The 27,099-nt window shown below is 41.2% G+C and overlaps 1 protein-coding gene across 1 annotated transcript in view; it reads left to right on the forward strand.

The window, feature by feature from the left end:
* Positions 1-27,099, forward strand: part of CSMD1 (CUB and Sushi multiple domains 1) — a 1,821,542-nt gene that overhangs the window by 1,745,304 nt on the left and 49,139 nt on the right. The window contains exons 51-52 of the mRNA XM_036838958.1: positions 10,235-10,429; positions 15,581-15,754. Coding sequence (XP_036694853.1) covers positions 10,235-10,429; positions 15,581-15,754 — 369 coding nt within the window. The remainder of the gene's footprint in view (positions 1-10,234; positions 10,430-15,580; positions 15,755-27,099) is intronic.

A 27,099-nucleotide genomic window follows, 5' to 3' on the forward strand; every position in this document is an offset into this window, starting at 1 on the left:
TCGTCCAGCTTTTTGTATTTTAGTTAGAATTGTGAACTGAGGGCTCCCCTTGGCTCCCTGATAAATATGAGGAAGTGAAGTTTGAACAGAACACTTGAAGAACGGTAAATACAGGGTTTGTGGTACTGAGGTTCTTTACGGCCCCTAAGCACAGGACTGTGTGAGTTACCCCTCTCCACGTTTAATCTCTAACAGATGTAAGCTGCTCAAGGGTAGGCGTAACTCTGGTTCATGGGTGGAACTTTATAAATATTTGTAGACTGAAAGAATGAATGAATGAGTGAGACTCTCTGTAACGTGGTCTGACGTTACTTAATTTTCTCTCCCTCTTTTCCTTGTTGATTCTTCTTGCCAAGCACCTGACAGCTGCTCAGTGCAGGGCCGTGGTCTCTGGGGACAAGAGCTGTGTGGAGGCCCCTCCTCTTTAAGACCCCTTGGAAGACCATTTATTATTAGTTTGAACGAAGACATAATGAACTAAAGCTACTTGCAGTGAACTTAGTTCCGAAAACGCACCCAAGTCAGAAAGGCAAGATCACTGTGGGATTCCCTCTCTCATTCTCTTTCTACAGACACACACACACTCGGATTGGAAGTACTGTTTTCATCCTTTCCAGGGCTTGGTTTAGACTCATTTTGTGTAATTATAAAATCAGCCAAATTATGTAATTTTAGAAATAGATTTCTTATGGAACCTAGATTATAGAATTTGCAAAAAAATTCTGAACAACATTTGCCACTTAGTATCACTAAGTGGATGAGGTTACTTCAATATGGGTCTTGTTTTCTTGTTGAAATGAGGTTTCATGGCTGGTGTTTAGGCTTCAGTTCGCTATTTCAATGTCCCGTGGTCTGACTCTGATAGTGTATATTTATTGTCTGACCACAGTAGCAAAATGACAAGGAGCCCAGGGCAGAAAAATATGTCCGATCTCATAAGGGCTTGGAAACTTCACAAGTGGAAAAGGTAGTCATCACAAGAATAAGTAGAAATCTGGCAATTCCAGGACGCTGAGAATATAAGTGTTACGAGAGTCTAGGTTCAGTCAAGAATCTTGGAGGAGAAGGAACCAGGAGTTCTAAAGGCTCCTGACTTTTTAAGTCTGTGCCTCTGAAATGCTGATGTCTCTCAGGTGAGCCTGTAAGTTACACCCTAGAAGTTTACTTCAAACTCTATCCATCCACCTACTCTTATTCTGAATAACTCATAGCTAATCATGCTAATCATTTGGCTAAGCTCTGAGGTAAAAACATTCATTTAAAAAGAATGTTTACCTTTAAGAATTCCAGGATCTCAACCCAGCCTGATCTCAACGGAGCCTTTGTGGAAGCATTTCCTCACAGGGAATGCTTGTTGAAGTTAGATGGCATGGAGTGCGTTTAAGTCAGCACGGTACCCTGGGTTTCCCCACTTCATGCTCCTTATTTACCGGAGCCAAAGCAGCTTGTTCTTCTGCTTCTGATGCACCAGAACTAAGGCTAGCTGTGCCCTTCTGCAGCCAGTGATACAGATGTTAATGGCACACTGAAAGCTGCACTAGGTTGTGAATGCAAGTAGTTCTGAGGCTGGCTAAATCATTTTACTCCAATGGCGTCAGATCATAATTTTATCAATCTAATTAAATGTGCTTGAACTAAACTTGGTAATAAAAAGCCCTTACCCACATTGAGTGTGATGGGGGAATATCTGCATTACAAAGAAAAGACAATTGCATCCCTGCATCTTGGGGCTGATTAGAATATCACAGAAGATTTATGAGCAGTATCTGTAATTTATGAGAGGGGAGGCCAAAGGGCTTTATTTATGGTGGCAATGCTGTCATTGTCTGAATATCTTATACAAAACAACCGTTAGCCTGTCTGGTTCGCTACTGACGGGATGACTCTAATAAATCTGGATCACTCACGGGAAAATGAAAAGCCAACCTCTCTCAAGTAAAATGTGAAATACTTTGTGTTGTCTTTGAAACATTCACAAGATAGAGAAACTGCATCCTTTCTGCACGGAAACTTTATCGTCTGTGCTTTCAGTAGGTCTGATTTGAGGAGGAGTATTTAGGGATTTTTAATACAAAACTGCGTCACCCGTGTCAGCCCTTAATTCTGTTAACCATGTGACTTGGGAACGGTCATCCGCACATCTTCTCTTGAATTTTCTGAAATAGAAGAAAATTATTCCAGAAGAGTTGTTTTTGTTTTTTTTTAAGGTGATAGAAGATAATCTATATTTCTGTTTTAAGAAAGGAAGGAATGTGAGGTAAACCGGCAGGTGGACCACTCTCTATCAACTCGGTTAAACCTGCTTGTTATGGAGAACATTTAATTTCACTACACTTGACCTGGCAATTGATTCACTTATAACTGTCATAAGTACTGGTCTATAACATTTATGTAAACAAAATGCTTTCTTTTGCTACATTTTCCAGATGGACCAATATTCTAAAACATTCTTTAAGAATTGTCATTATGTATATATTGGTGTGCCCAGAGTTCTCACTGATTTCATTGGTGCCAGTTGTTTTAGTCATGCACAGAATAAGTGCGGTTGTCAAGCTGCGGAGGAAATGGCAGCCTCAGAGATGCACAGGTCGGGGTTCTAACCGTGGGGGGCCCAGCTTACTGGCTGCTCCATGAAATACAAGTAACAGGACCGCCCATGCCCTCTCTCCCCGTGTTGTGAGGGTCACTCAGTGTAAAATTACATATACATTTATACATGCAATGTGAAAAGGGTGTTTATTTTTATTTTTTTATAAATTTATTTATGTATTTATTTTTGGCTGCGTTGGGTCTTCATTGCGGTGCGTGGGCTTCTCATTGCGGTGGCTTCTCTTGTTGCGGAGCACGGGCTCTAGGCGCACGGGCTTCAGTAGTCGTGGCACATGGGCTCAGTAGTTGTGGCTCGCAGGCTCTAGAGCGCAGGCTCAGTAGTTATGGCTCATGGGCTTAGTTGCTCTGCGGCACGTGGGATCTTCCCGGACCAGAGCTCGAACCCATGTCCCCTGCATTGGCAGGCGGATTCTTAACCACCGTGCCACCAGGGAAGTCCCAGGGTGTTTATTTTTGAAAACACTAAACAAATACAAGTCGGTGGAAGCAGCAGTACTAGTAGTCACCCATGATTTCAGGCAACTGGGCAGGTGCACGGGGAAAACCCCGAATTGTAGTGTGAGAGGTTTTTGTTAGGAAGAATGAAGTGTTTTCTCTAAACTGTCAGCGCAGTGGCATGCAGGGTGCTTTGCTGCCTCTGACTGTAACTCAGCTTTGCCTTTTTGAGTCCTGAGGGAGGCGCACACGGTCACTGCGGCTGTGTCTGAGGGGCAGGGCTGGCCCTGGACAGAGCAAGAGCCCTGCAGATGCAGCTTCCAGGGCCCTGCCCCCTCCCCGGCGGCCCCCGCGCATTCCCGTCTTCCTCCTGTGATGACCCCCTTGAATCTCTGCTCTGGTTCTCGCTCAGCCTCATGTAGTCTATCATTCCACTCCTTTTTCAGGTTTGCCTTATTCTGTTATGTCTGATGTCATGAAATGAAAATGTCTCTATCAAGTAAAATATTCAGTTCTATGTACACACTCATCGCAGCTCCCTAAGTGTGGTATATACCTGCTTTCCTCCTACAGCCTGGGTTTTTGTTCTCTTTTCTTTTTTTTTCCCCTCAAAGTATTGATGTTGTGGGAAGAAATTTTAAAAAATAAGAATCCAACAGAAGCACTCCAGTTTTCCTAAATAATCCCCTGTTAAACTTGTATGCACTGATTTATGTAATCTTTTATATTTATGTGTTGTATTTATACAATCAATATAGATATATAGATACATAATTTGTATGTGTATATGTATGTGTGTTTATATATGTGTGTGTATGTACATAGGTGTGTGATGTGTGTATATACATATATTTTTGTGTCACAAGGCAGCAGATTCTTTCACTGGCATTTAGTTTAACTGTTTCAAGTTTTGTTCTGAAAAAAATTTTTTTCAACTTTCACTTTTTTCCAGCCTATTTTTTAAAATTTATTTTTTAGTTTTAAAATGTATTATTCGTTTTTGAAATACAATGCTCTCTGTGGTCATCAGGCCATCACTTGTTTGGTTTTGCTCTGGCCATTAATAATGTGTAGAAAACCTGGAAACTACAGAAAAGAGTAAAAAAAGGAAGAAGAAGGCATCTGTAGTCTCACTGGCCACAGACACCCCATCAACCCTCCTCACGTGCTTCCCTCTTGTTTTCCTTTCGCCACTGAGGTCTGAAGCCCACGTTCCAGGGAATCCCGGGATTCTGTCCTCGTGTGTGTGTGTGTGCGTGTGTATGGGGTCCTGGTGCATGTACCATGCTTTCTCCCGCTCACATACATGCACAGCAGAAGCCACAGTCCTCTGGGCTCATACGGGGCTTCTGCCCGAGAGCATCCTTTCAGAGAAAGCCTTCACTGTGAGCATGTTGAGTCTCTCATTGATCCAATCAAGAACAGTTGGCTGTAATATATGACTTAAGATTGAGTGTGTGACATACTGGGGGAAGGAAGGGTGCTCCCCCGAAAGAGAGCTGGGTGCGGGAAGCAGGGGGCACCCGGCAGTGCACCTGGTGGAACAGGTGTGGAGGGGAGAGTCACAGCAGTTGTGTCTTGGCAGGTGGCAGAGGCTACACTCTCCAGAGCCTTGTCTACAGTGACCTCAAACCGGGGAAGCGTAACCCTAAGGTATGCAAGTTGTTTCCAGGATCTGTCAGAGGGGAAAGTGAAAGGAGACCTATTTCCAAACCCTAAACCTCCATATTCACTCTTCCTTCAGATCCAGCTGCCAGAGCAGACTCTCCAGCACAGGGCGTGCCTCCTCTCAATCCTTCTCAAACTTCTTCACAAAGAGAGGCCTGACTCACAAACAACGCATTTCCACAGTGCACCTGACACCTGGTTTTATTATACAGGCACAGGCTTTAAAGTGGGGTGGTGTTGGTCCAAGGGAAAACAGACCAATGGCAGAGAACACAGAGCCCACGACAATATTGGTTGATATTTTGACAAAGGTGACACTGCAGTCCAATGAGGGAAAAGACAGAGATCTTTTCAGTAAATGGCTCAACTGGATATTCATATGGGAAAGTGAATCTGGATCCCTGCCCCACAGCATAGGCAAAATCAAGGCAAGATGATGATAAGCTAAAGGTGAAAGGTGGAACATAAAGCTTCTATGAAAATACAGCTTCCCCTTTTCCACCAGCCCACCTGCATGAGCCTGGGTCAGGTAAAGACTTTGCAAGCTCACAAAAAAACCTGATAACAGAGGAAAAAGTAGATATATTGGACTACATTAAGTTTCAGTACTTTTATTCTTCAAAACGTATGTTTAAGAGCCTGATAAAGGCAAACTTAAAAAGGGTAAAGATATTTGAAGAATGTGTATCAAACAAAGATTGTTTAAAGAGTTCCAGTGAGAAAAATGCAGAATATTAAATAGATGCCACTACATCCCACATCAGAATGTATAACTTTATAAAATAAAAAGACAGGAGACCTGGCATCAACAGAAATATTAAGTCACTGGAACTCTACTACATTGCTGGTAAAGGTGGTAAGTTGACACATTCTCTTTGGGAAAACGTTTGGTAGCGTGTCCTAAAGCTGAAAATATCTTATGAGCCAGTAGTTCCTCCCTAGAAATATACCTACAGGTTTGCGTTAAGGATATTCATCTAAGGACATGCTCAGAGCTGCAGTTTGTAAAAGCCAAAAGTGTGAGACAACCCCAATGGCCATCAGTAAGGAATGGATACATCGATCGTATATATTTATACAATGGATCATAATGTAGAAATACAAATAAGCACTCTAGCTCCATGGCTTAACATGGGTTAATTTCAAAAGCATAATACTGAAGTCAGAAGTAAAAGAGCACGTGACTCCACTCACATGGGGTTCAAAACAGGTCCCACCATCTATAGTGTTTAGACGGTCATTAATGTCATTAGAAGTTGGTTCACGTTCTTGCTCCCCTTGACTGAAGTGTGCATGCTGGGGAGGGGAGGGGGTGTGCCTGGTGGCGAGAGTGTGTGTGCAGTTCTAGTTCTTGATGTGGTTGCTGGTCAGGTGGGGGTGTGTTTATTACATAAAAGTGTACTTAACTGTATAATATCAATTGGTGCACTTTCTGTTTACATGTTTCAATACAAATTTACCTGAATATCTAAAAAAAAGGAAGAAACCAACAACATCAACAAAACCAGAAAACAAAAATAAGTAACACAAAAACCTCCAGAGCACCAAATCGAGGAAGGAGTCCCAAGCACTGGTGCAGGTGTAGACAAAGCCAGTGGCTTTCTGTTTACAGGTCTAGTGGATTCTAACTCCTCGTTTCCAATACAATTTAAACAGTTTCTATCAAGCGATTTTTGATAGTGGTGATATTTGGTGTATAACTAAGTATGAGTGAGAGATATCGCTGTAACAAAACAATTTCCCTTACCATTTCCTTGTTTATGTTAACTTTCTTAACATAAATAAAATATCTGTAATAAAAATCTATAAAAAGTAAAAAATAGTAATAAAATCAATACTAAACCTAGTGTCTTTCTAATAATCAGTAATGCATGTCATTCATTAACTGGTGTATTCCCAAAGAAATGCTACTTTTTGTGCTTAAAATAGATGAAAAATTATTGTATTGTTAATTTAATCAATCACACATTGCTAATAAAATGACAGTACAATTTGCTACTGATAAATATAATAGGATTATTCATAAAGGAGTTTAAACATAAAACATATTAGAATAAGTTTCTGTGGGAATTCTAGAATGGACAGTTCAAGGAGAACAGAGAATGGAACCAATTTTATGGGTAGTCATGTATTTCTATTGAATGAATATTCAAAAATATAATATCAAATGGCTGTGGTATTATTCTCTTGGATCTGAGTAAAAGTGATGTTTTTCTTTAAGGTATAAATATTTACCATACTTTGCATATTGTACCGTCAATTTATCTGAGCTTCTGAGGGAAACTTTTGGGTTTTTAATGAAGAAGTGGAAGGAGATTAATATTTTTATGAAATTCCTTTAAGGACATGCAAGTGGAGTTAAGAGCTCGACTTGCAGGTGTGGGGAGGCAGCTGGAGGAGGAGGGGGTGAGGAGGGAACGCAGTGACTCAGGGTGGGGGGGTGAGCACATGAGAACAGTTTTCAGGTTCTGACTTGGGGGGCTGGGCTGCCCCCCAGAGTGCAGTCAGGAGATCAGGTAGGCGTGTGGGGTGTGCAGAATGTTCTGGGTCTTTTCCCCCCAACAAAGCCCCTAGAGCTGGTACAAGGAAGGCTGTGGCTTCCTTGTTCCCGGGGCCAAGCAACAAAGCGCATTCTCTGTGGCATCTTGACGGGCAGGACGCAGCAGGGCTGATCCTTTTATGGGGACTGTTTGCCTTGTTTTTTTATGAGTGCAGACCTGCATGTAGTAAAACTCACCAAGAGGGGATCTACTGACCATGGTTTGGAGGGATTGGTCTTCTCCTGTCATCTTGGTTCACCTAACTTGGATTTTACCACTCAAATAAACATCATAGGTCGTTCAAACTCAGACATTTCTGTATACTCTCCCCCTTGGGGCATCTTTGAAAATATCAAATAAAATCACATCTGCAGAAATTTCTGGAAAGCTCCACCCTTCCCCTCTCTTCCTTTAGTAGGTCAAGGTAGACTTTAGATAAATATTTATTCCAGTTCTCATTTCTGTTTTTACTCTCAATTTCTACCCATATGCTTTTATTGCCTCAGTTTCTTTGTGTTTTTTGTTGCTGTTGCTGTTGTGTTTTGTTTTTGCTGCCACAGCATTTTTTGGGGGGGGGGCATGTTACTTTTCAAAGCACTCACACACAGACTAGAATGTGTCACCAGCACCTGCTTTGTCAGACATTATTCTCAAAAAAAAAACTGTAAAAAGACATAATGTTTACAATAAAAGAACTTAGAGCCTAGCAGGGAGACAGAAATGCAAGCAAACAATTAAACCAGAATCAGATAATTAAAAGGAAACCAAATACCATTTTCATAAAGAAATCGGTGAGGACATGGGGGGGGGGGGGGAAGGGGAAGCTGGGACGAAGTGAGAGAGTGGCATGGACATATATACACTACCAAATGTAAAATCGATAGCTAGTGGGAAGCAGCCGCATAGCGTAGGGAGATCAGCTCCGTGCTTTGTGACCACCGAGAGGGGTGGGATAAGGAGGGTGGGAGGGAGACACAAGAGGGAGGAGATATGGGGATATATGTATATGTATAGCTGATTCACTTTGTTGTACAGCAGAAACTAACACACCACTGTAAAGCAATTATACTCCAATAAAGATGTTAAAAAAATTTTTTTTAGTAAAAAGTAAAATAAAAAAAATAAAGAGGTAATCACGCAGAATTTGGAAACCACTGCTGTGGATGATACTAGTGGAAGAAAACTTCTGATTCCACTGTGTAAGCCAACATTGAATCCTTCTTGGCAGAAACAGAGTTTATAAAAGATAGTTCAGTAATTAAAAACAATCAAGTTAATTCTAGAAACACAGCTTTGATGAAATGAAATGGAGTTTATTTGAAATTTTCATTAGATTTTTAAAAATTTATTTATTTATTGTTATTTTTGGCTGCGTTGGGTCTTCGTTGCTGCACGCAGGCTTTCTCTAGTTGCGGTGAGCAGGGGCTACTCTTCGTTGCGGTGCGCGGGCTTCTTATTGCGGTGGCTTCTCGTGTTGCGGAGCACGGGCTCTAGGCGCGCGGGCTTCAGTAGTTGTGGCTCGTGGGCTCTAGGCGCACGGGCTCAGTAGTTGTGGCGCACGGGCTTAGTTGCTCCACGGCATGTGGGATCTTCCCGGACCAGGGCTCGAAGCTGTGTCCCCTGCATTGGCAGGCTGGTTCTTAACCACTGCGCCACCAGGGAAGTCTCAGATTTTATTTGAAATATGCAGCAGGATTGAAATTGAGTTATGGATTTGTCAGTTTAAAGACATTAAAGTCTTTTCAGAAATGGCAATCATGCCTGAAATTCTAAAGGTAATCTGGTTAGAAAAAAAAATTATTTATATCACTAGGTAAAACACTTGAATATCCATATAAATTTTGGATAATTGTTTTACCTAAAAAATACCTGAGAACTCGATCTAAGGATTATTTTTAAATTAGAAAATTCTTTTCACATTTTAAACCTTGTTGATATTATTATTGCAATAATACCAAAAAGGCCTATTTTTTCTGTTTATTTGCACATAGTAATGGTAAAATTACCAAGAGAAGATTAAATGTCTGATTCAATTATAATGAACTTGTATAGAATTTATAAGTAAAATATATTTCTTAATATTATTCTGAAAAAAAAAAAGTGGTATCTTTAGCTAATTATCCAGGATCAATAAATTAATCAATCTGGTGAACTTTGTGGGTAGCTGACTGTGAAGGTTATTAGCCGATGTAGCTTCATATTTAGGGAAGTAGAGTTCTAGTTCCTAACATTGTAAAATTAATTTTAAATATTATTGTACTCTTCAGAAAATATATAAACTCACATATACCAAATCTTGCATATATTTTCAGCACTGTCATAAATTCCTTGAATCCACTCCGGTAGTACTGCACTACGGCTACTGCTGTTACTACTGTTATTAAAAGTGTTGCTACTGCTCTTCATGAAGTAGCTACTGTAATTCTAGTTCACTTTCTAAGGACATGAATAGATTCTCTCCTTGAAGATTTGTTAAACACTTTTCTGTATAGTATTAATGTGCGTGCATGTGGATTTTGTGTGCTAATAAATCCAGGAATAGAGCCTATTACGTAGGGAGGAGGGGAATGAGGGCATCTGATTTTCTTGGTCTAAAAGCTGGTTTTCAGTTACTCAATTACCATTTCAAGTTTCTCAGAGGATAGAGACAAATTAGAAGTAAGATTTTTCTATTCGTGCCTACATTTACCTGATGGTCATTTTCAGTGAACCTCGGGACTTTGTGGGAGTGATTTATCCCTTTACATGTAATCCCACTGCAAGATTTCCAGTGCACTTGCCATGAGGCTGTGGAATGCATTTTGCATATGGGATCATTTTTGTGTGGCTGTATGGGTAGTAGAGAAAACCGCAAATAACAGGTGATGGCATCTCTTCTGTACAGCACGATGAGTTCCATACAGGAGGCCTTTACCATGGAAAGCAGGCCTGGTCTGACCCCTTGAGAACAAAGTGATGATGTTAAGTGTATTTCTTTCCAGCGGTCACTTGCCCTGGCATTGAAGCCCAGCTCTCAGAACATGTCACCTGGAGACTGGTGTCAGGATCCCTGAATGAGTATGGAGCCCAAGTGGTGCTGAGCTGCAGCCCTGGGTATTACCTGGAGGGCCAGAGGCTGGTGCAGTGCCACGCCAACGGCACGTGGAGCGTAGGGGCGGAGAGGCCGAGATGCAGAGGTGAGTAACAGGTGTGCTCCTGACCTCGAGGCCATCCTGAATCACTGACAGTGATGGCATCCACCTTTTACGGGACTGTAATCTATCGTCCTATATAGGTTAACTGTGTAACCCGATGGCATTTCTTTTCATTACAACAATGAACGTGTATTTTTATCTGACATACTTAAATATATGACTGCTGCATTAAGTGTTAAATGCTGTCTTTTTCTTGTTGACGATCATATTTTACAAATGTTGAAATATTAGAATACTCGATATTTCAAATCAGCTCAAAAACAAATCCAGGCCTGTATTTAAAAAGATCAATCTTATTCCATGCACTGACTATTCAAACCTTTTAATTAGGATCTTGGGAATGCGTGTATTTATGCTAAGGATATTGTGTTCTCAAATAATGACTGTCTTGAAAAGGGAGATTATTATTCTCGTAGGTACAAGATAAGCAGTTAAGCCTCTGAGTGGGTTTCATAATAAATATGAATAAATAGAAAAATAAAACAATATTAGCATTGTTCAGAGCACTGTTTGATTCAGACATATTTAATATACAATCTTTAGTGGGATTGTTCACAGGAAATTATCATGCACAAAAACAAGCAGTTAGACTGGTGTCATATTTATAAAATACACAGCTTAGTAAGAATAAACCAGAATAAAAATGGAAAAAGGACAAAAGAAATAATGCTTCACTGTCTGTGATAATCATTCTAATTCCACTTTTAATGGAACAAATGGTAATGAAGCTCCCACTAAAGCTCTTCACCAGCATCACAAAGGCGAATCAGGAAGGGTCAGGACCTCTGCGAGCTCATAATCCAAGTGGGCAGCACCCCCAGGCCCTGGACAGCCCTGCCTGAAGCTTATTTATTAATGGTTCCCAAATCATTCCCCAAAGTGTCCTGGTTTGACGAGTTGTCTGGTCACTGAATTGGTACTGAATTTCTCCGTGTTAGGGTCTGAATTAGTGAGCTCGCTCCTTCCCACATCTGTCCCCACCAGGAAGCTCAAGATGTGACTTGGAGACTCAGTCCTTAAGTTCATAAGGAGCACATTTTTGTAAGCCCAATCTGCCACTCTGTGGTAGCTTTTTCACAGAATAAACACCAGGTTTGCATTTTATTGGAACCGAACCAATAGAATCTTCAAATGTATTGTCATCCAAATCACTGTCACAGCTAAGGAGCTGTATTTTTATTTATTTTGTTGTTTGCCTATGTTTTACCTAAGAATGGCCCAGTCCACAGGATCTCCTGGATCTAACTGTTTGGGTTACCTACTTGCTTAGGGGCTGGAAATGTTAGGAGCTCCCACTCTGCTTGTTCAGTTAGCTCCAGATGAAGAGATGACCTTTGACCACCTTCCAAGCGTATCCATAACAACTATGAAGTCAGCTGGGATAGTCGCCACTTCTTGAAGAGTTTGTATTATTCTGACTCTAGGATATTCCACCATGTCCGTAGACAGAGCCCAGGTATCCAGGGGTGAAGAGGACAGGAGACCTTAGTCTCACTTTGAAACCGTTAGCTCGGCAGTCACCCATCTTTGAGGAGGAATGACTATCAATGGTTATCCCTCAAGAAACAAGAAAGCAAAATTAAAATTCCATGTCTGGGGGTGCCCATATAACCCCCCTAACACAAGGACTGTGTAAAAGCTGGAGCCTATTGCTATTTTCTTGTTATGTGTATTTACTTTTTGACTTACTGCTTTAAAAATTAAGAAAAATGTTTATCACAGAAATTCATGAATCAAAAAGAAATCATCTTTGCATTTAAAATTTTATACACACAGACCTAGAGAGCTACATTGGAATTTTGCTATATTATAGATATCCAAAGAACATTGTCTGAATTCTGGCCTGTACCTCTTTTCTAACTGCTTAGTTCAGAGCTCTCATAAGTTAGACCTGGGTCAAGCTGTGAAGTCAGCAGGCTGATCTTTGATGACCTTCTATTTGTATTGATAATTGGGGATCTGCCTGGATTGATCATAAAATCATGGGAGTATTTATCCTTCAGACTACACATTTCATCTGTATCATAGGAGACCACGGAGTGGACATTCTTATTCCATTCTGTGTTGGTGTGGACACTGGCTGTCACTTAGAATGACCTAAATGTGAATTTTCTTGATAATATACTCACAAGTCAATGTCCAGCCTGCATCAAATAACTCATGTGACACTAACTCCCCCAGGGACAATGAGTTCACGTGGACGTTTTCACTTTGCGTGAGGCCTTCTTCCTGGCTTGATCCGTGTATCTTGGCACTATCCCTCCTGGCCTACTAATCCAAGTCTAGATTCTGGTCTACATGGCATGCCTTCACATACTTAACAATAGCTATCGTATGTCCTCTGAACCTTTTCTTCATGACTGGCAGCACTGCCCCATTCACATGTGTGCCATGTCATGTATTTGCTGCTCCTGTCTAACTGCATATTCACAAGGCTTTTTCCAGGAGGAACATGTTTGAAATTACCTACTCTTGACCTTATTTATTTGTCACATTCACAAATAATATCCATATTGCTGACAATAACATCCATAATCCTGTTGACTTCACAGGTTTGAGAAATGAAATGTCTCAATATGATTTCTTTTTCAAAGTAGAGGATTTCAACATGACTATAATTGTAGAATTGAAGGAAAGAGGAAAGGGGCTTTTCAGGGGGGTGAGGCAAAGGCTTAGAATGCACAGTAATAATGAGAAAATACTACAGTATCAACAGTAAATCGGGCAGAGCTGGGGGCACTCTGAGTGTCTTCAGCTGAGCGTCCTCTGTCCAAGACACACATCCTGTGCAAGATACACTCTGAGAATTCAGAGGAGACAGTTGACTGTGCGTATGAATATATATTTAACAGAAGAGAAAAGCAAACTTACTGACTTTATTCTTGAAAACTTGATGGGAGAAAATAACACGGAAATAAAGCTTTCCCTTGGATGTTTGACACAGGTTTTTGTTTGTTTGTTTTTTAGGGGAGAGGGGTTTTCCCTTTCAATTAGGGGAACTTTTCAGATGGGTGCTGCCTACCTCATTAACGTGTCAGGTTTACTGCCAACCAAATCTCTACATGCGAGACCCCATTATCCAGCTGCTGAAAATGGAACATTTGTTCCATTAATTCTTCTTTATAGTCTAGTGAACCTTAGTAGCGGACAAACCTAAAATAGTTGCGTCACCAGGATATTTTTAACAGAGGCTAAAAGAATAGAAGCAATGCGAAAACAGAGTCAGCCTTTCTGCTAGTCCGCCATTAACGGTGTGTCAAGACCTCCGAGAGGAGGTGTGCTCAGACCTCACTGCTATTTAACACTTCTTACTAAAAGCTGAGGTTTCAAAACATGGCCCATTTATCCTGAATGGCTACAAGTGGATCTTTAAATATCATAGCTCAGGGTGAAGTTCATACTATGTTTGAGAAAAGGCTTAATGAAAAGTTCATAACTAATTGTAAAAAATCTAAATCCGACTCAAATCCATTGACATTTGGTAGAGCAAACATGTTAGCAGTATCACTAAATGCATAAGATATGACCCTGTAAGAGTTTAACAATCCTGCAAACTAAGAAATCCTCAAGGTTCCCTCAACAACAATAATGTTCTGATCATGACATACTCTAGAGCTGAACTTCCCAAATTTTTGGTGAGCAGTGCCCCTAGAACACACATTTCCTGGCTGTGTCTTGTCTGTCCATTTGAAATGGAACCAGGGTTATGTGTCTTGGAGTAAAATCAGCTTAATTCAAAAGACTGGTCTAAATGATAAAATTTTCTTTACTTGAATTATCAGTAAAGGTTTTCAGACTTTGGATTCAGTTCCCTGAATAGGTCCTGAGATGGGCTTCACTGTTAGCGAACCAGGACCCAGCCCCGGTCAGGTGCAAGGCATTGCTTTAGGTGCCTCCATGGCCCTCTCTTTGGATCCGCTGCACAGCCCTACCTGACAGGTGCTGTTATTAACCTTTAGGAGATGAACCAGGAGGACTGAGAGACTTAGAGAAGTTGGCCGGCGCCACCGAGCTAGGAACTGGCAAAGCCGAGCAGAACCTGGGTGGGTAGCCTGCAGCCAGAATCTGTGTTCTTAATCACAACTTTTCACTGCCTCTGATCAGTTTACTGTTAATAAGGGCTCAGTAATTTTTAGCAACATGGCAGCTTTGCCCTAAGCCCTTTACACATAAGAACTCACTCAGTACGTCAGGAAGTCTTTATCACTCTTCTTAGAAGAGCTTTTCAAACACTTTCATTCTCACCTGTTAAAACACATTTCAGCCTCTGCTGAGCAGTTGGCCTTGATGACTTTATGATTTCCTCCTCCCCTGAGATTCTACTGATTTCTTTGTGCTCAAACTTGTGGATTTGGAGAGTGCAGGGAGTCAGGTGGTATAACAAGTATCTATAATGAAAGTGACTGTTGCATTCATCTCCCCAACTGGAGCAATCGTGTGGGTGTAAGTGGTCACGGTCAGTAATTATGCTGGACACACGTGTGAACTGGGTACCTACATCTATAATCACTTAAGGTCTAGATTTTTTTTTTTTAATTTTCAGAAAGTTTGCACATGTCCTATATAGTCAGCATTTTTATGGAGTTCATGATCCCAACAACTTATGCAAGTAAACGAAAGAAAAAATGAACTCAGTCTTTCTACTGCAGTGGGCATCCCGGGTTTAATTCCTCACTGCTTTGTACCAGCTGATGACTTTGGGAAAGACCACCCACATTTCTTAATTCCTGCTACACACATGTAGGTGTCCGGTAACTATGATATGATTCTTGTGATTGGTGTAGACCGAAAAGAGGACAGAAAGCCAACTCATTTGACTGATTTGCTCGTATGTGAATATGTTTGTATACTGTGTATTTACTCAAGAAAAGTTTAGCTACCTGTGAGGATGAAAAAAATAGCAGTGAGTAAAGGAAGGGATATTTTGGATTCCACCCTAAACTTTAAAGTTTTCATTTCAAGGATATAAGAGAAGAAAAATTAAGCTTCCTAGGTGGTGTGTCTATCTCACCCTTAGATGACACCCCTGCCCGTGTTCTTAATGAAAATGAAGACTGAAGATTTTGTCGTTTTTAAACAAAAGAGCAGTCTGCAGACCTGAAATAATATTCACTGTTTTTCTTTTCCTTCTAGTGATCTCGTGTGGAAGCCTGTCCTTTCCCCCAAATGGGAACAAGATTGGAACAATGACAGTTTATGGCGCCACAGCCATATTCACGTGTAACACAGGCTACACACTTGTGGGTTCTCATGTCAGAGAATGCTTGGCCAACGGGCTCTGGAGCGGCCCTGAGACTCGCTGTCTGGGTAAATTAATCCATCATCGGTCACTTGTTTAGTTCAAATAAACCTTAAAAATAGAGGATGGCTGGGCAAAGCATGGCGCTTCTTGCCATAAATGCTCTGACAGAGTGTTACTAAATCCTACCTGGGTTTTTAATGCTGCACGTTACAATATGACTTCTTTAAGTATCTAAAGGGATTTTTTTAAAAATCTGAGCAATAAATGCAGGTCACATGTTGCCTTAAGTGACACAAAGACTATTTTATAGACTGCTGAGCATGTCACTACACTCGAATGCCATCATGATTTTATTTTATTTATTTATTTTTTTATATATTTATATATTTATTTATTTATTTTTGGCTGCGTTGGGTCTTCCTTGCTGCGCGCAGGCTTTCTCTAGTTGCGGCGAGTGGGGGCTACTCTTCGCTGTAGTGCGCGGGCTTCTCATTGCGGTGGCTTCTCTTGTTGCGGAGCACGGGCTCTAGGCGCACAGGCTCAGTAGTTGTGGTGCACAGGCTTAGTTGCTCCACAGCATGTGGGATCTTCCCGGACCAGGGATCAAACCCATGTCCCCCTGCATTGGCAGGCGGATTCTTAACCACTGCACCACCAGGGAAGCCCGCCATCATGATTTTAGAATGCACAAAAATAAACTTCAAAATTATCATACATTTTGTTATCTTTTTAAATTTTTTAAAAATTATGTTAATAAGTTAATGTGATATTAATGTCCGTCAATATAAGGACAATGAACTATTTAAAATTGAAAGTGTGCATAGTAACTTGGTCTTCTTTTTCCCAAGGATTAACATTTTGTGCATGACAATTTTTTTTAAAAATTGGGCTGAAAAATTTTCCATGGAAAAATCTTCTGAATAAGTGTATGAAAATTGTTGAATAAGCAGCTTAAAGTGCAGTGATTTCTAATGCTCCTTTTAGATCTCCAAGTAATTTGCAAAATATGTAAACTGCCTTTAGTCCTTTAGAACTCTCTCTGTGATCTCAATAATTTTGTAATCACTCCAAAGCAGTAGAAGCTGGAAAGTTTAAGCTTCTGAACCTCTGTGGGCTAGGCTCGCTTTAGGAACTAAGCCAGGACCAGTAAATTTTAAATAGTAATCATCTGTTCTTTTCACTGGAGAGAATTTGAAGAAACACTCAGGAGAATTTGAGGATGAAAGTAAAGTAGCAGTCCCAGAAAAATGCACCTGACGAAAGAAGGAGGTTTTCAGGCTTATCCACGAAATGACTTCCTTCAGATTAATACAAGACTTAGATCAGTGCTGCTTGATACTGTGTGTGTGTATATTCCTGTTGACGGTAGTCACTGTAGTTTTCAGCCGAGTGCTTCTGGCATTTTCTGAGCTTTCCTAAGTGTTCTTGAGAGATTGGCCACTGAGTAGTGCCCTCCTTAAGGCAGCTGCAGTTGGGGTAGGTTTTCTCCGTCTACTGCAGTGGAACTTGATGCCTTAGAAGGGGATCAGGTGATCTAAGAATTGCATCTCCGCTATGAATTGTAAGATGGAAAGTAATAGCAATTTACATTTGATTAGTGCCTTATGGGCTGAAGGTAGGGCAGTGGTAGCCTCAGGGGCTTTAAGTGTCAAGTTTAGTTTATGTAACTGTTGAATCATGGGGCCAGCTTGAGCCTTACTGATTGCAAATAAACCTTTACCTGTTGTGTGGCATTCTTCTGACCGAAGGTTAGGACTTTGAAGTAGAAAGGACGAAATGCATATTGAATAGTTGGCTGGATGGAGAAGCTCAAAGGCATGGCCTCAGTGGGATGCAATATGGCTTAGACACTTTTTGGAAGAGGGAGTGCTCAGAAGGAATTCAAACTGAAAATAAAGAGGAAGAAGAATGTCCAGATTATAATGTATAAAACATTAGTGTTGTAGAACTTGGACATGGCATATAAAGAATAATACAACTGGAAAGGCATGAAGTATTTAAAAGAAAAAAGACACAATTAGAAAAGGGTGAGAAATGATGCATAGCCACATGTTTATAAACCAATGAGTAAAGAATGTGTAATAAATTTAGTTTAAAGATTTTAAAAGTTTGTAAACATAGTCTCGCAGCTACTACGGAGACTTGAAGGGGTAAAATCCATAATACACAGCATATGGCAGTGAAGGATAGCTCTTCTCTTCTCTTGAAAAATGGGTGGCTGTGGGGTAGATAATGTAGTGTAACCCAGCAGGAATATATGGCCACAGGACCCAGAATGCTGTGCGAGACACAGCAGAGAACATGGGGAGAAGAGCAAACAGGTAGAGAACAGAGGTGACATCTGTGCTGGAGAAGATTATAAAACGCTCAGAAGGGGAAAGGGAAGAGGGGCTGTGATCCTAAATCTGGCACAGATATCTGACAGAGTAGATGTTGGATTCCTCCATAATCCAAACATTAACAAGATGCCCTATTTGGATATAGTACTTTGAATGGTGTTATTTATTGATGACTGAAAATGTGCATTTTGAGTTTTATCTTACTGAACTCTCATTAGGCATATTGTAAGTGCTCAGTACTCCTACTTACAGATAAGAAACAAAACTTAGAGCTTAGAAATTTGCCCAAAAAATATGTATCAAAAACAGCATTAAACCTAAGCAATTTGACCATAGAACACAGGCTTCTTAACATTAGGGTATATAAGTAGTTTTTAAGTTTTGTGCTACTTCACCAACATATTTATCTCTCAAAAAAAGAGATATAATAAAAGAGGCCGTTACACTACTATGCTAATTCTGACCAATGAAGAGGAATTTGTTGGTTAACTGGAGGAGAAATGAGTCTTCGTGCTAGACTACTCCCCACCCCAAGGCACCTGCACCAAGAGGGTGCTTAGTACCTAAGTGGCTCTTCGTGGATGATTTTGTTCTTCATCCTGCACGGTTCCCGGGCCTCTTGCTTACCAATCACACTATTATTTTCTTTCCGTTTCTTGTCATTTGAATTATTCCTTTATATGTTTCCTTGGTTTTGAATGTCTTAAAAGTCTGGGTTTCTACCAAGCTAAATGACCTTGGGTAACCTTCAGGCTCATGCGGACCCTGTGAGGATAAACTATATAGTCATGGAAGGAAAATGACTTACAGTGACAAAGGAGGTAATTGCTAGGGATACTTTCCAAAAATTCAGATACTTTCCAAAAATAGTCCATATGATCCCATGACTTCAACTCTAACAGAGAAGAGGCAGGACCCTCAAAAACCAAAACAACCCCCAAAACTCTGACTTTAAGAAACAAATCACCCCAATGTGGAGGAAATGGGAAATTACCCAAGGAAACAGAGACAGTTACACCAGATGTTCTACAATGAATCCAGTTAAGAGAATGAAGTGCACTTGAAGGGCCATGTCCTGAAGGACAGATCTGCCACGAGCTGGGAACAACAGAAGTGTTCAGGACCATGAAATGTAGGGCCCATGCATAGGTGATGCTTGAAATAAAACCCAAGTTCACTCATCAGAGTTGGTGTTAAAGGAAGTGGATGAAAGAACGCAGAAGGGCTCAGCTTCCTCCTCACGCTGCCTTTTCTGTGAAGAAGAATTGTGATGTGAATAGGAAGGTTAGAGAATCTTTTATATCAGACACTGGAAAGAGAAGGAGAAAGAGAAAGGAGTCCATCAGAGAGAACTTCAGAGTTTCAAGTAGAGTTGAGTCTCCTGGCCGGGAGGGTCCCATCCAGGCAAGCTGCGGGTACCAGGGAGAAGATGGCCGAGTCACTGGCTCCTGTGGGATGTCATTAAAAGGAAGTACTCTAGCATTAGACAACTATTTGGTGTGACTTTTCACACACAGGGGAAAGAAGTTAGCTGTCAGAAACTATGGATTTGTTAACTTGATGATACACAGAGCAGATAATCAAATCTATTATTTGTAAGTTCTTGTGTGATGTATATTTATGAAGAGCTAACATAGGTTCACAAAAATAACATGCTAGTCTGGATCCATCTTTGTTTGATGTTACTTTTAGATGGGTGTTTAGAAATAGTCTTCAGAAATGGTGTTTCTGAATTTTCGGCAAGATGTATGTCAAGGTTTTCCATCATAACTCTTACAATTAAGAAAGAGTAATGTGGACCTTAGGTTAAGTCTTTTAAAGATTCCCTGAGAGACAGTACATGAATGATGTTCAGTGGATTGCTGTGATTTGGGAAGGAGGTTTCCAGGTGTATGTTTCTCTCTCCTCACTCTGGTCCTTTCCAAAACGTTTATTTATCTCCTGGATGAGGGCATAACACTGCTAGCTGAAAGAGTGAGAATAAATATGTGATGACAGATTCAGGAAATCTTCAGATCGAATGGTAGACCAAATAGATTTCATTAGACATAGGAAAATAATGGAAATAGTGTAAAATTTTACTCAGAGTAAAAAACAAAATAACTGTCAATGTACATGGTGAGGAGAAAATTATGAAATCATAGCACACACAGAAGGACTGGGTGTTTTGGACAATGGAAGGCTCGTTTGTGCGAAGAGATGCCTCTGACACTGATATTGTTTTGTGACTAGTCTCCATCTCGTTCCGTGAGCCTGGGTGGGCCATATCTGGGGTGATGATTTCAGTTCTGTGAGATAGTTTATGTGGGCTGTTGAGGAACTGAAATGTGTATGTGGTGAAGGATCTGGTAACCATGACACTGGAGGAACGTTTGGAAAACTTGCGATCCTAAGTTTGGCCGAGAGAAAAGTTAGGGAGTAATTAATAGCTATTTTCAAATAGTTAAAATAATTGGTGGGAAAAAGAAGAAAAGAAAAAGAAACAAAAATAAAATTAATTAAACACATCTGCCAAGGGCAAGGACCAGGGTTGCTAATGACATTAGTGAAACAACTCCATTCATTGGTTTGAAATAGCAGATGCTATGTACAGAAAAATTGTTTTCAGACCCAATATAAGAAATATTTTCCCTTATTTATTTTTTAACATGTGGGATCTGTCCAGAAATGCAATGAAGACTTCCTATAGAAGGTGGTTGGCTACCTGGCAAGTTTTTGTCTGGGGCTCCATTAGACTCTGAGCTTTATTGATTCTATACCCACCATGCTTTCTCCATCACAATGCAAAATACTTTGGCAAAAACATTTTTCAAGTTGTGCGTGAGGTATCTTGCTTATTTTTAGGGTTACTAGAACAAAAAACGCTTTTGCCTGAGGTTTTCCTTCTATTTTACGTGGAGCAGGGATCGCTTATTTCCAGTTGTGGTACGATGGTTATTTCCAGTGGTTTCCGTCAGGGAAGAATATGCCAGATTCCTTGATGATCATTGCAGCGGAAATGGCCAAGCATATGCGCAGACGCTGCCACAGTGAGAGTCTTGTGATTGTTAATGGTAGGAGAGCTGGATTTAAGGAGATGACGGGTGATTTTCTTTGTCTAACATTCGAGAACCTAATCTATGCTGTGTTTGTGGGTACCTAGTCTGAATTCTAAGCTAGAACCTTTGAGAAAAGATAGAATAAGGAAAGCTGGGCAACCCTGTGTGCAACCATCATTATACCGAAAATTTAGGCAAAGTAATACATTATGTATATCAGAGTACATTTTTATAAAGGGTTAGCCACGCTTAATCAACGCCATCATCCCTGCTTTACACCTGGGCTCTCCCAGGGTGCTGTGAATTGCCCCGGACTTGTTCTGATTTACCATCTGTGCTGTGCAATGCTACAAATCTCCCTGGGCTGGAGAATTAAGCACTGAGAAGGCTCACCCCCCGTATCTGCATATCAGGTAACGTACAGTCCATCAGGGAAGTTTTACTGTCCCCATGCTCCCTTAGTTATTTTCTTCTGTTTATCTTCCCTGTGGTAGTTTGCGTTGAACCTGACAGAGAGCACACCGACTACACGAGGTTGTACATTTGTAATCCAGGTCTCCTATCATAGAAAGCTACATTAATCTTTTAATACCATTTATATCATTTAGACTTTTTCAACACATAATAACCCATCATGTCTTTCACTCTGTTACCTCTAATCTGTTTACTCAAGACGTCAGTGATAGATTGAGACATTTCCCACCTAAAGAACATTATCTTTTTTTCATTAGATTATTTTGCTATTATCTGAAGTAAGTTTGCATTTGCTATAATGACCTATGAGGAGACGAATTCCTTTGTAAATATGATATCATGGTGACATTCATGTGGCTAAAATAGCTAAATGACATGATTCAAAATGATATCATTAGACCATGTTTTTTCATAGTTGTTAGGGAATAAAACTGGAAAGTATTCAAATGCCTTGCATTTGATGATAGATCCACGTACAAATTTTTAATAAAACAAGTGATTATGACAATGCTTATATTGCAGCAAAAAGATGATATTAGAGCAGAAAGATTAACCCCTCCCTCCTTGATCTTGGTATAAAAGTGATCTGCAGTATAAAACTTAGTCTGTATGGTCGTCAGGGAAGGTAAAATATTTGGAAACACTCAGTGCTAATCTTCACATTTTACATCTGCATTATCAGTGGCTCGTAGATAAATGTCACAATATTCCTCCCAGCCACAAGTGCTTCTGTCTCTATTTCTGAATATTATCTAGTGATATTCATTTAATTCCTCAAGAAATATTGCACAGGATGTAAAGGTAAATAGGAGGTGGTTCTTTTTTCTTTTAAGGAAATTATCATCAAAGGAATAAATAAGATAAAAACCAAGTATCTTTAATAAAAAGTTGAGATTGATGAACGTCAGGAGAGAGGTCCACGCAGAATCCTCCCCATACCCAGGGAGGGAGCCACTTTGATGAAGAGGGCACTCCAACACACAGCAGTGGACTAGAGCATCCCAGAAATGAGAGCCACGGAACAAGCAGCAGCTGCATAGGTGCAGAACTGTGGGGCAGGAGGTCCTGATGGCTCGCCTGGACCAAGCACGTCCCGGGCTGGTGCTCTTTGTGGTCACGTGATGCTGAGGGACGGTGCTAATATGGCAACGCGATTGTGGAAGGAATTCACGTCCTTTCACAAACGCCCCCTCTAGATCAGGCAGGGGCTAATGCTGGTGCAGAGGCCGTGACACTGCTCTTAGAACTCACAGTCTCAGAGTGGAGATAAATAGGTAAGAAAAATTCTACTTCTGTCTGCTGAATTCAAAACAAAACAACCCTCACCATGTAGGTATTGTAAACGGATGGTCCTGGAGATAGAGTCTCCTTCTGCAGGGAAACCTAAAATAAGGGAGATGTTTGCGTTAAGTATTAATGGGCAGTAATTCCTTTAGGGTTTGTGAAGACTGCAAACACAGGGTGGATTTGGATTAAGTTATATGACATTTTACAGGCAGACAAGAATGTGAAAGAAGTGTTATGCAAAAGGACAGTGTGTGTGCAAAGTGATAGAGGTAAAAAGTGTGGTACATTGAGGAACTACATTAATAAAAAGGCAGATGAGAGATTTCTGAAAGCCCCAGAGACTACCCAAATCATGGTACTGGCCTGAAATTTTCTTATCAAATATGGTTTAAAATAATTGCCGTTGACTAGGGTGTGTCAAACAGAGATGTGATACAAATGTATTTTGTGGCGAAGGGATGGGCCCTGGTCGTTGGTGTTACTAAGGGCACAGAGTGTTGTACAGATCATCACACCCCACCGGCCAATCCCTGCAAAGATTCACGTGCTTTCTACAATACTACATGTTCTCGGACTTCCACAAAGTTGCTCAACATTACCGCTCAAAATTGCTCCTGGAGAAAAAGAAAAAGTCTCATTTGTGAGAACTCAAATATGTTCCTTTAGTATGCACAGATCTGGAGATTTAAATACCATCCACCGACGTTTAATGCTCTTAAATGTGTTCCCTGTACATAAGAGGATCTGATCCATCTGACATTTCATGACCATTTGTTAATAGTCAAACGGTGTTTGCTATTGGCTTTAGAATTCCCTGCCAAATACCCCTGCCTTTAGCCCCAAACTGGAGTTATCACTGGAATGGGCAGAATGAAGCAGATTGCATTTCTAATTCTCTTGCAGGTACAGCGTACTTACAACACTTATTATTTTCAGCAATAAGTACCAATAATAACAAAGCAAACATGAAGGTTGAATATTTGGTTTGTAGATTTTCTAAAAATGTATGAATGTATTCAGTTCTAATCCCCAAACCAATATTTAGTGTTTGTACTGACACAAACTGGCACAGTGAAAAGAAGGTGACCTTAAAATAGGGAATTCTGGGGTGGGGGGGGCGACGTGTTTGTGTGTATGTGTGAGTGTGAGAGAGTGTGGCCTTAGGGCAGGAGAGAGATCCAGCTATTCAGTTCCTGTTGACGGCACAGACCCCGCAGCGAGGATGCCCAGCACAGGGAACTCCTGTAACCTGGGAGCCACGCACCCCGCAGGTCCCCTGGAGGAGCAGGTTTCCATGGCACCAGTGGAACTGTATTAAATTCCCAAATCACAGAATTCGCTTCTGAAATTGCACGAGTGTAGGTAATTGTAAGAGACTCTAACACACGTTGCCTGAAAGTATTCAATACTTGAAAGAAGCATTCAGACTCTGCCTTTGTTGTGAGGTTAGGCACATCTGCTAACTGACATCTGACACTCTGTGTCTGTCACTCAGCAAAGTCACCACTGAAAGTCAGTGCGGTTTGTTAGGTTGCAGACCGTGATCACTGCAGCATCAGAAACAGTGACGCGCAGTCCAAAGAGCTCAGCTAGCTGCTGCAAAACCCTGCCCGTGGGTGGGACTCCATCTCTACAGTGTACGTGCACGTGACTCCCAGACAGCAGGGATGCGAGGGCAGGTGTGAGGGCAGAGGACGCAAGGGATTCCATTCATCCAGGGCACAGTTTTCAGAATATTCACTCTGCTACTCAGAATCGTTGTACGACACACACTAAAACATGTGCGTGTAGACTCTGGACAGTAGCCTTCTAGAACCACTGCTTGGAGAGGCTGGTCAGCTGAGGCCCTGCCCTGGGGGATAAACGCATTACTCGCGGCAAGTGCCGGTCCCCCTGTCCCGTGTGCTGGCCCGGGCTGCGTGATGTCAGGGCCGCGGGCTGGCGGCTTCTCTGCGCTTCAGACCGTGAGCTGGGCTCCCACACGGCTGGGCTGCCGTCTGCCTTCTCCAGTTCCCACACGGGATGAGTTTGCGGGAAACCCTCGACCCAGGAGGAAATTGAGAATCCCCTTGCCCGTCCCTCTTTCTCCCTGGGTTTGGCTCATGGCAGCCCCAAGGCGACTTCTCCCTGTGAGAGGCCACTGGCATTCATTCAACCTGGCCACCACTCTGTGTTTTAGCGAAGTCTGTTAGATTTTATTCCTCCTAACTCAATTTTCGAGAAAGATTGTTAAAAGAGATTCTCTTTTCTATTTGGGACATCTAACTAAAGCATAATAACTAAAATATAGTAAATAAAAACAATACAGCTTTCGTTATATCTAAAGTAGCATAAACTTAAAGGCCAGTGATCTTCACAGAGGAGTCATTTTGCAAATGAGGTGAAACCTGCAAACTCTTGTGACCCACTCACAGGTATGAAATCTTAATTTTTCTGAAATTTCATGGAATTCCTATTCCATTGTTCAATTCGTCTTAACAGGCCAATTTGAAGGATATTTTTTAATGGTATATAGTGTGTGAAATAAAGAGAGTCACCGAACTAGAACTGGAAAATACCCACCCTGGCATGGAATTCTTGATTCTGCTACTGATTCTCTCAAGAACAATTTTAAGCAGTTGGAGAATTACCTGTTCCATAGTAATGCCTGTCCTCAGCAGGGAGAAAATGCAGAATTAAAATGTAAAGTTCTAGGAATGTGGAAGTAGTAGAATTGGTTATTCATACTTAACTAAAAGAAAATTCAGCAGTTCCTTTAGGATATATCTCTATATCTATCAATCAGTCTGTCCACTGAATTAAAAATCATATGCAGTTACAGTTTTACAGCATCCTACCTAATTCTTTAGCTCCTTGCTAGCCAGAGCTCTCAGGCTCTGATTAGTGGCAGATTATTAAATTCACGAGTAGGATTGATGTAAAAATAAAATAGGCCACATGCTTTTCACTTAGATTTTCTGTCCGCACTTCAATGGAACCATCTGTCAGGAAATTTGGCTTCCTTGATTTCCTAGGTGTGATGACACTGGCTGCAGAATTGCCCGTAAAAACCATTTCGTGATCTTTGTTTAAGCTGAAGCCAAATGCTAATGAAAAAGAAACAAGCAAACAAAAGCACAAACACAAAACCTAGGGGCCTGGCATCACAGTGTCGGATCTACTGGATAATCACCTTATTTTATTTAGTTGATATTTTGTTTTGAAATGTGCAGGACTGCCCTCATCCCAATTCTTTTTTTTTTTTTTCCAGTTAATAGAGTTACTTATCCTTCTTTACTGCTTTTTATACTCAGTGGAATAGTAATAATTAAATGCACCCAAAATTATGGAGATGTAGCACATGAAATATGTAAGGTCATAAACTGAAGAGGATAAAATAGGAAGTGAAGTTCGAGGTGGTCCTGTCAATTCTTCTTCCTTTAGGCACTGAGCTGAAAGGGAGTGTGTTTGAAAGACATCCCCGATTTTCTTTAGGTCTTTAAGGCCAGTTCCTCCCAGAACTGAAGTGACCACATGTCAGAGAAGAGTTGCTGTTGGAAGTCTTTATTTCCACACAAGCCTGTCAGCCTTGCCATCTGGTTTCTGGAGTGTACAGATATCTCCTTGCCATTAGGAGTGCTTATTTGCCAGGCTTTCAACAGAGAATGCAGCCTTGAAGCATGTGTCCTACTGAAAACTTAGATGAAAAAAATATGATTGAGGTTTAAAAGTGAGCCTAGCCAGTCGTGTTTGTCCAAGTCAAGAGTGAGGCTGTGCAGATCACGGAGAGGGTTGGGGACTTTCTGTTGCAATGTATCCCTTTCAGCATCTCGGTTACCCTGAGCCCGGGTCCCTCCTCTTGGGGTGCTGATCAGGTTCAGAATACCCCCAAAGTGGTTGACATTCTCTAGAGTAGCAGCCAGGAATCAGGTGGCCCGCACCGTCTTTGAGGATCGGAGTGTGTTATTTTGGTGAGTACTTCTAGAAATTACATCATTTCCTTCTCACCTCGGAAGTGGCTGGATCCCTGCAGTAAGCCCGTGCGTGGCGGCTCTGGCTCCTTTCTTGTCTCGGCGATGCGAATGGGGCTCCACGTCTCGACCTGACGGAGATCGCCGTGCAAAGCCCAGCCTCTGGGAAGGAGCCCGCATCCGTGTTCCAGGATAACAGCCTCAGAAGCTCTCCCTTCAACCCCCGGAGAACATTCAGCCTCCTCCCAGTTCCCTGCTTGTTTCACGCCTGGTGTGGGGGGAGGCGATCTGGCTTCTGGTCAGAATCAGGTTTATTGATCTG

The sequence above is a fragment of the Balaenoptera musculus genome, chromosome 21 (assembly GCF_009873245.2).
Source record: "Balaenoptera musculus isolate JJ_BM4_2016_0621 chromosome 21, mBalMus1.pri.v3, whole genome shotgun sequence".
Taxonomy (NCBI): domain Eukaryota; kingdom Metazoa; phylum Chordata; class Mammalia; order Artiodactyla; family Balaenopteridae; genus Balaenoptera; species Balaenoptera musculus.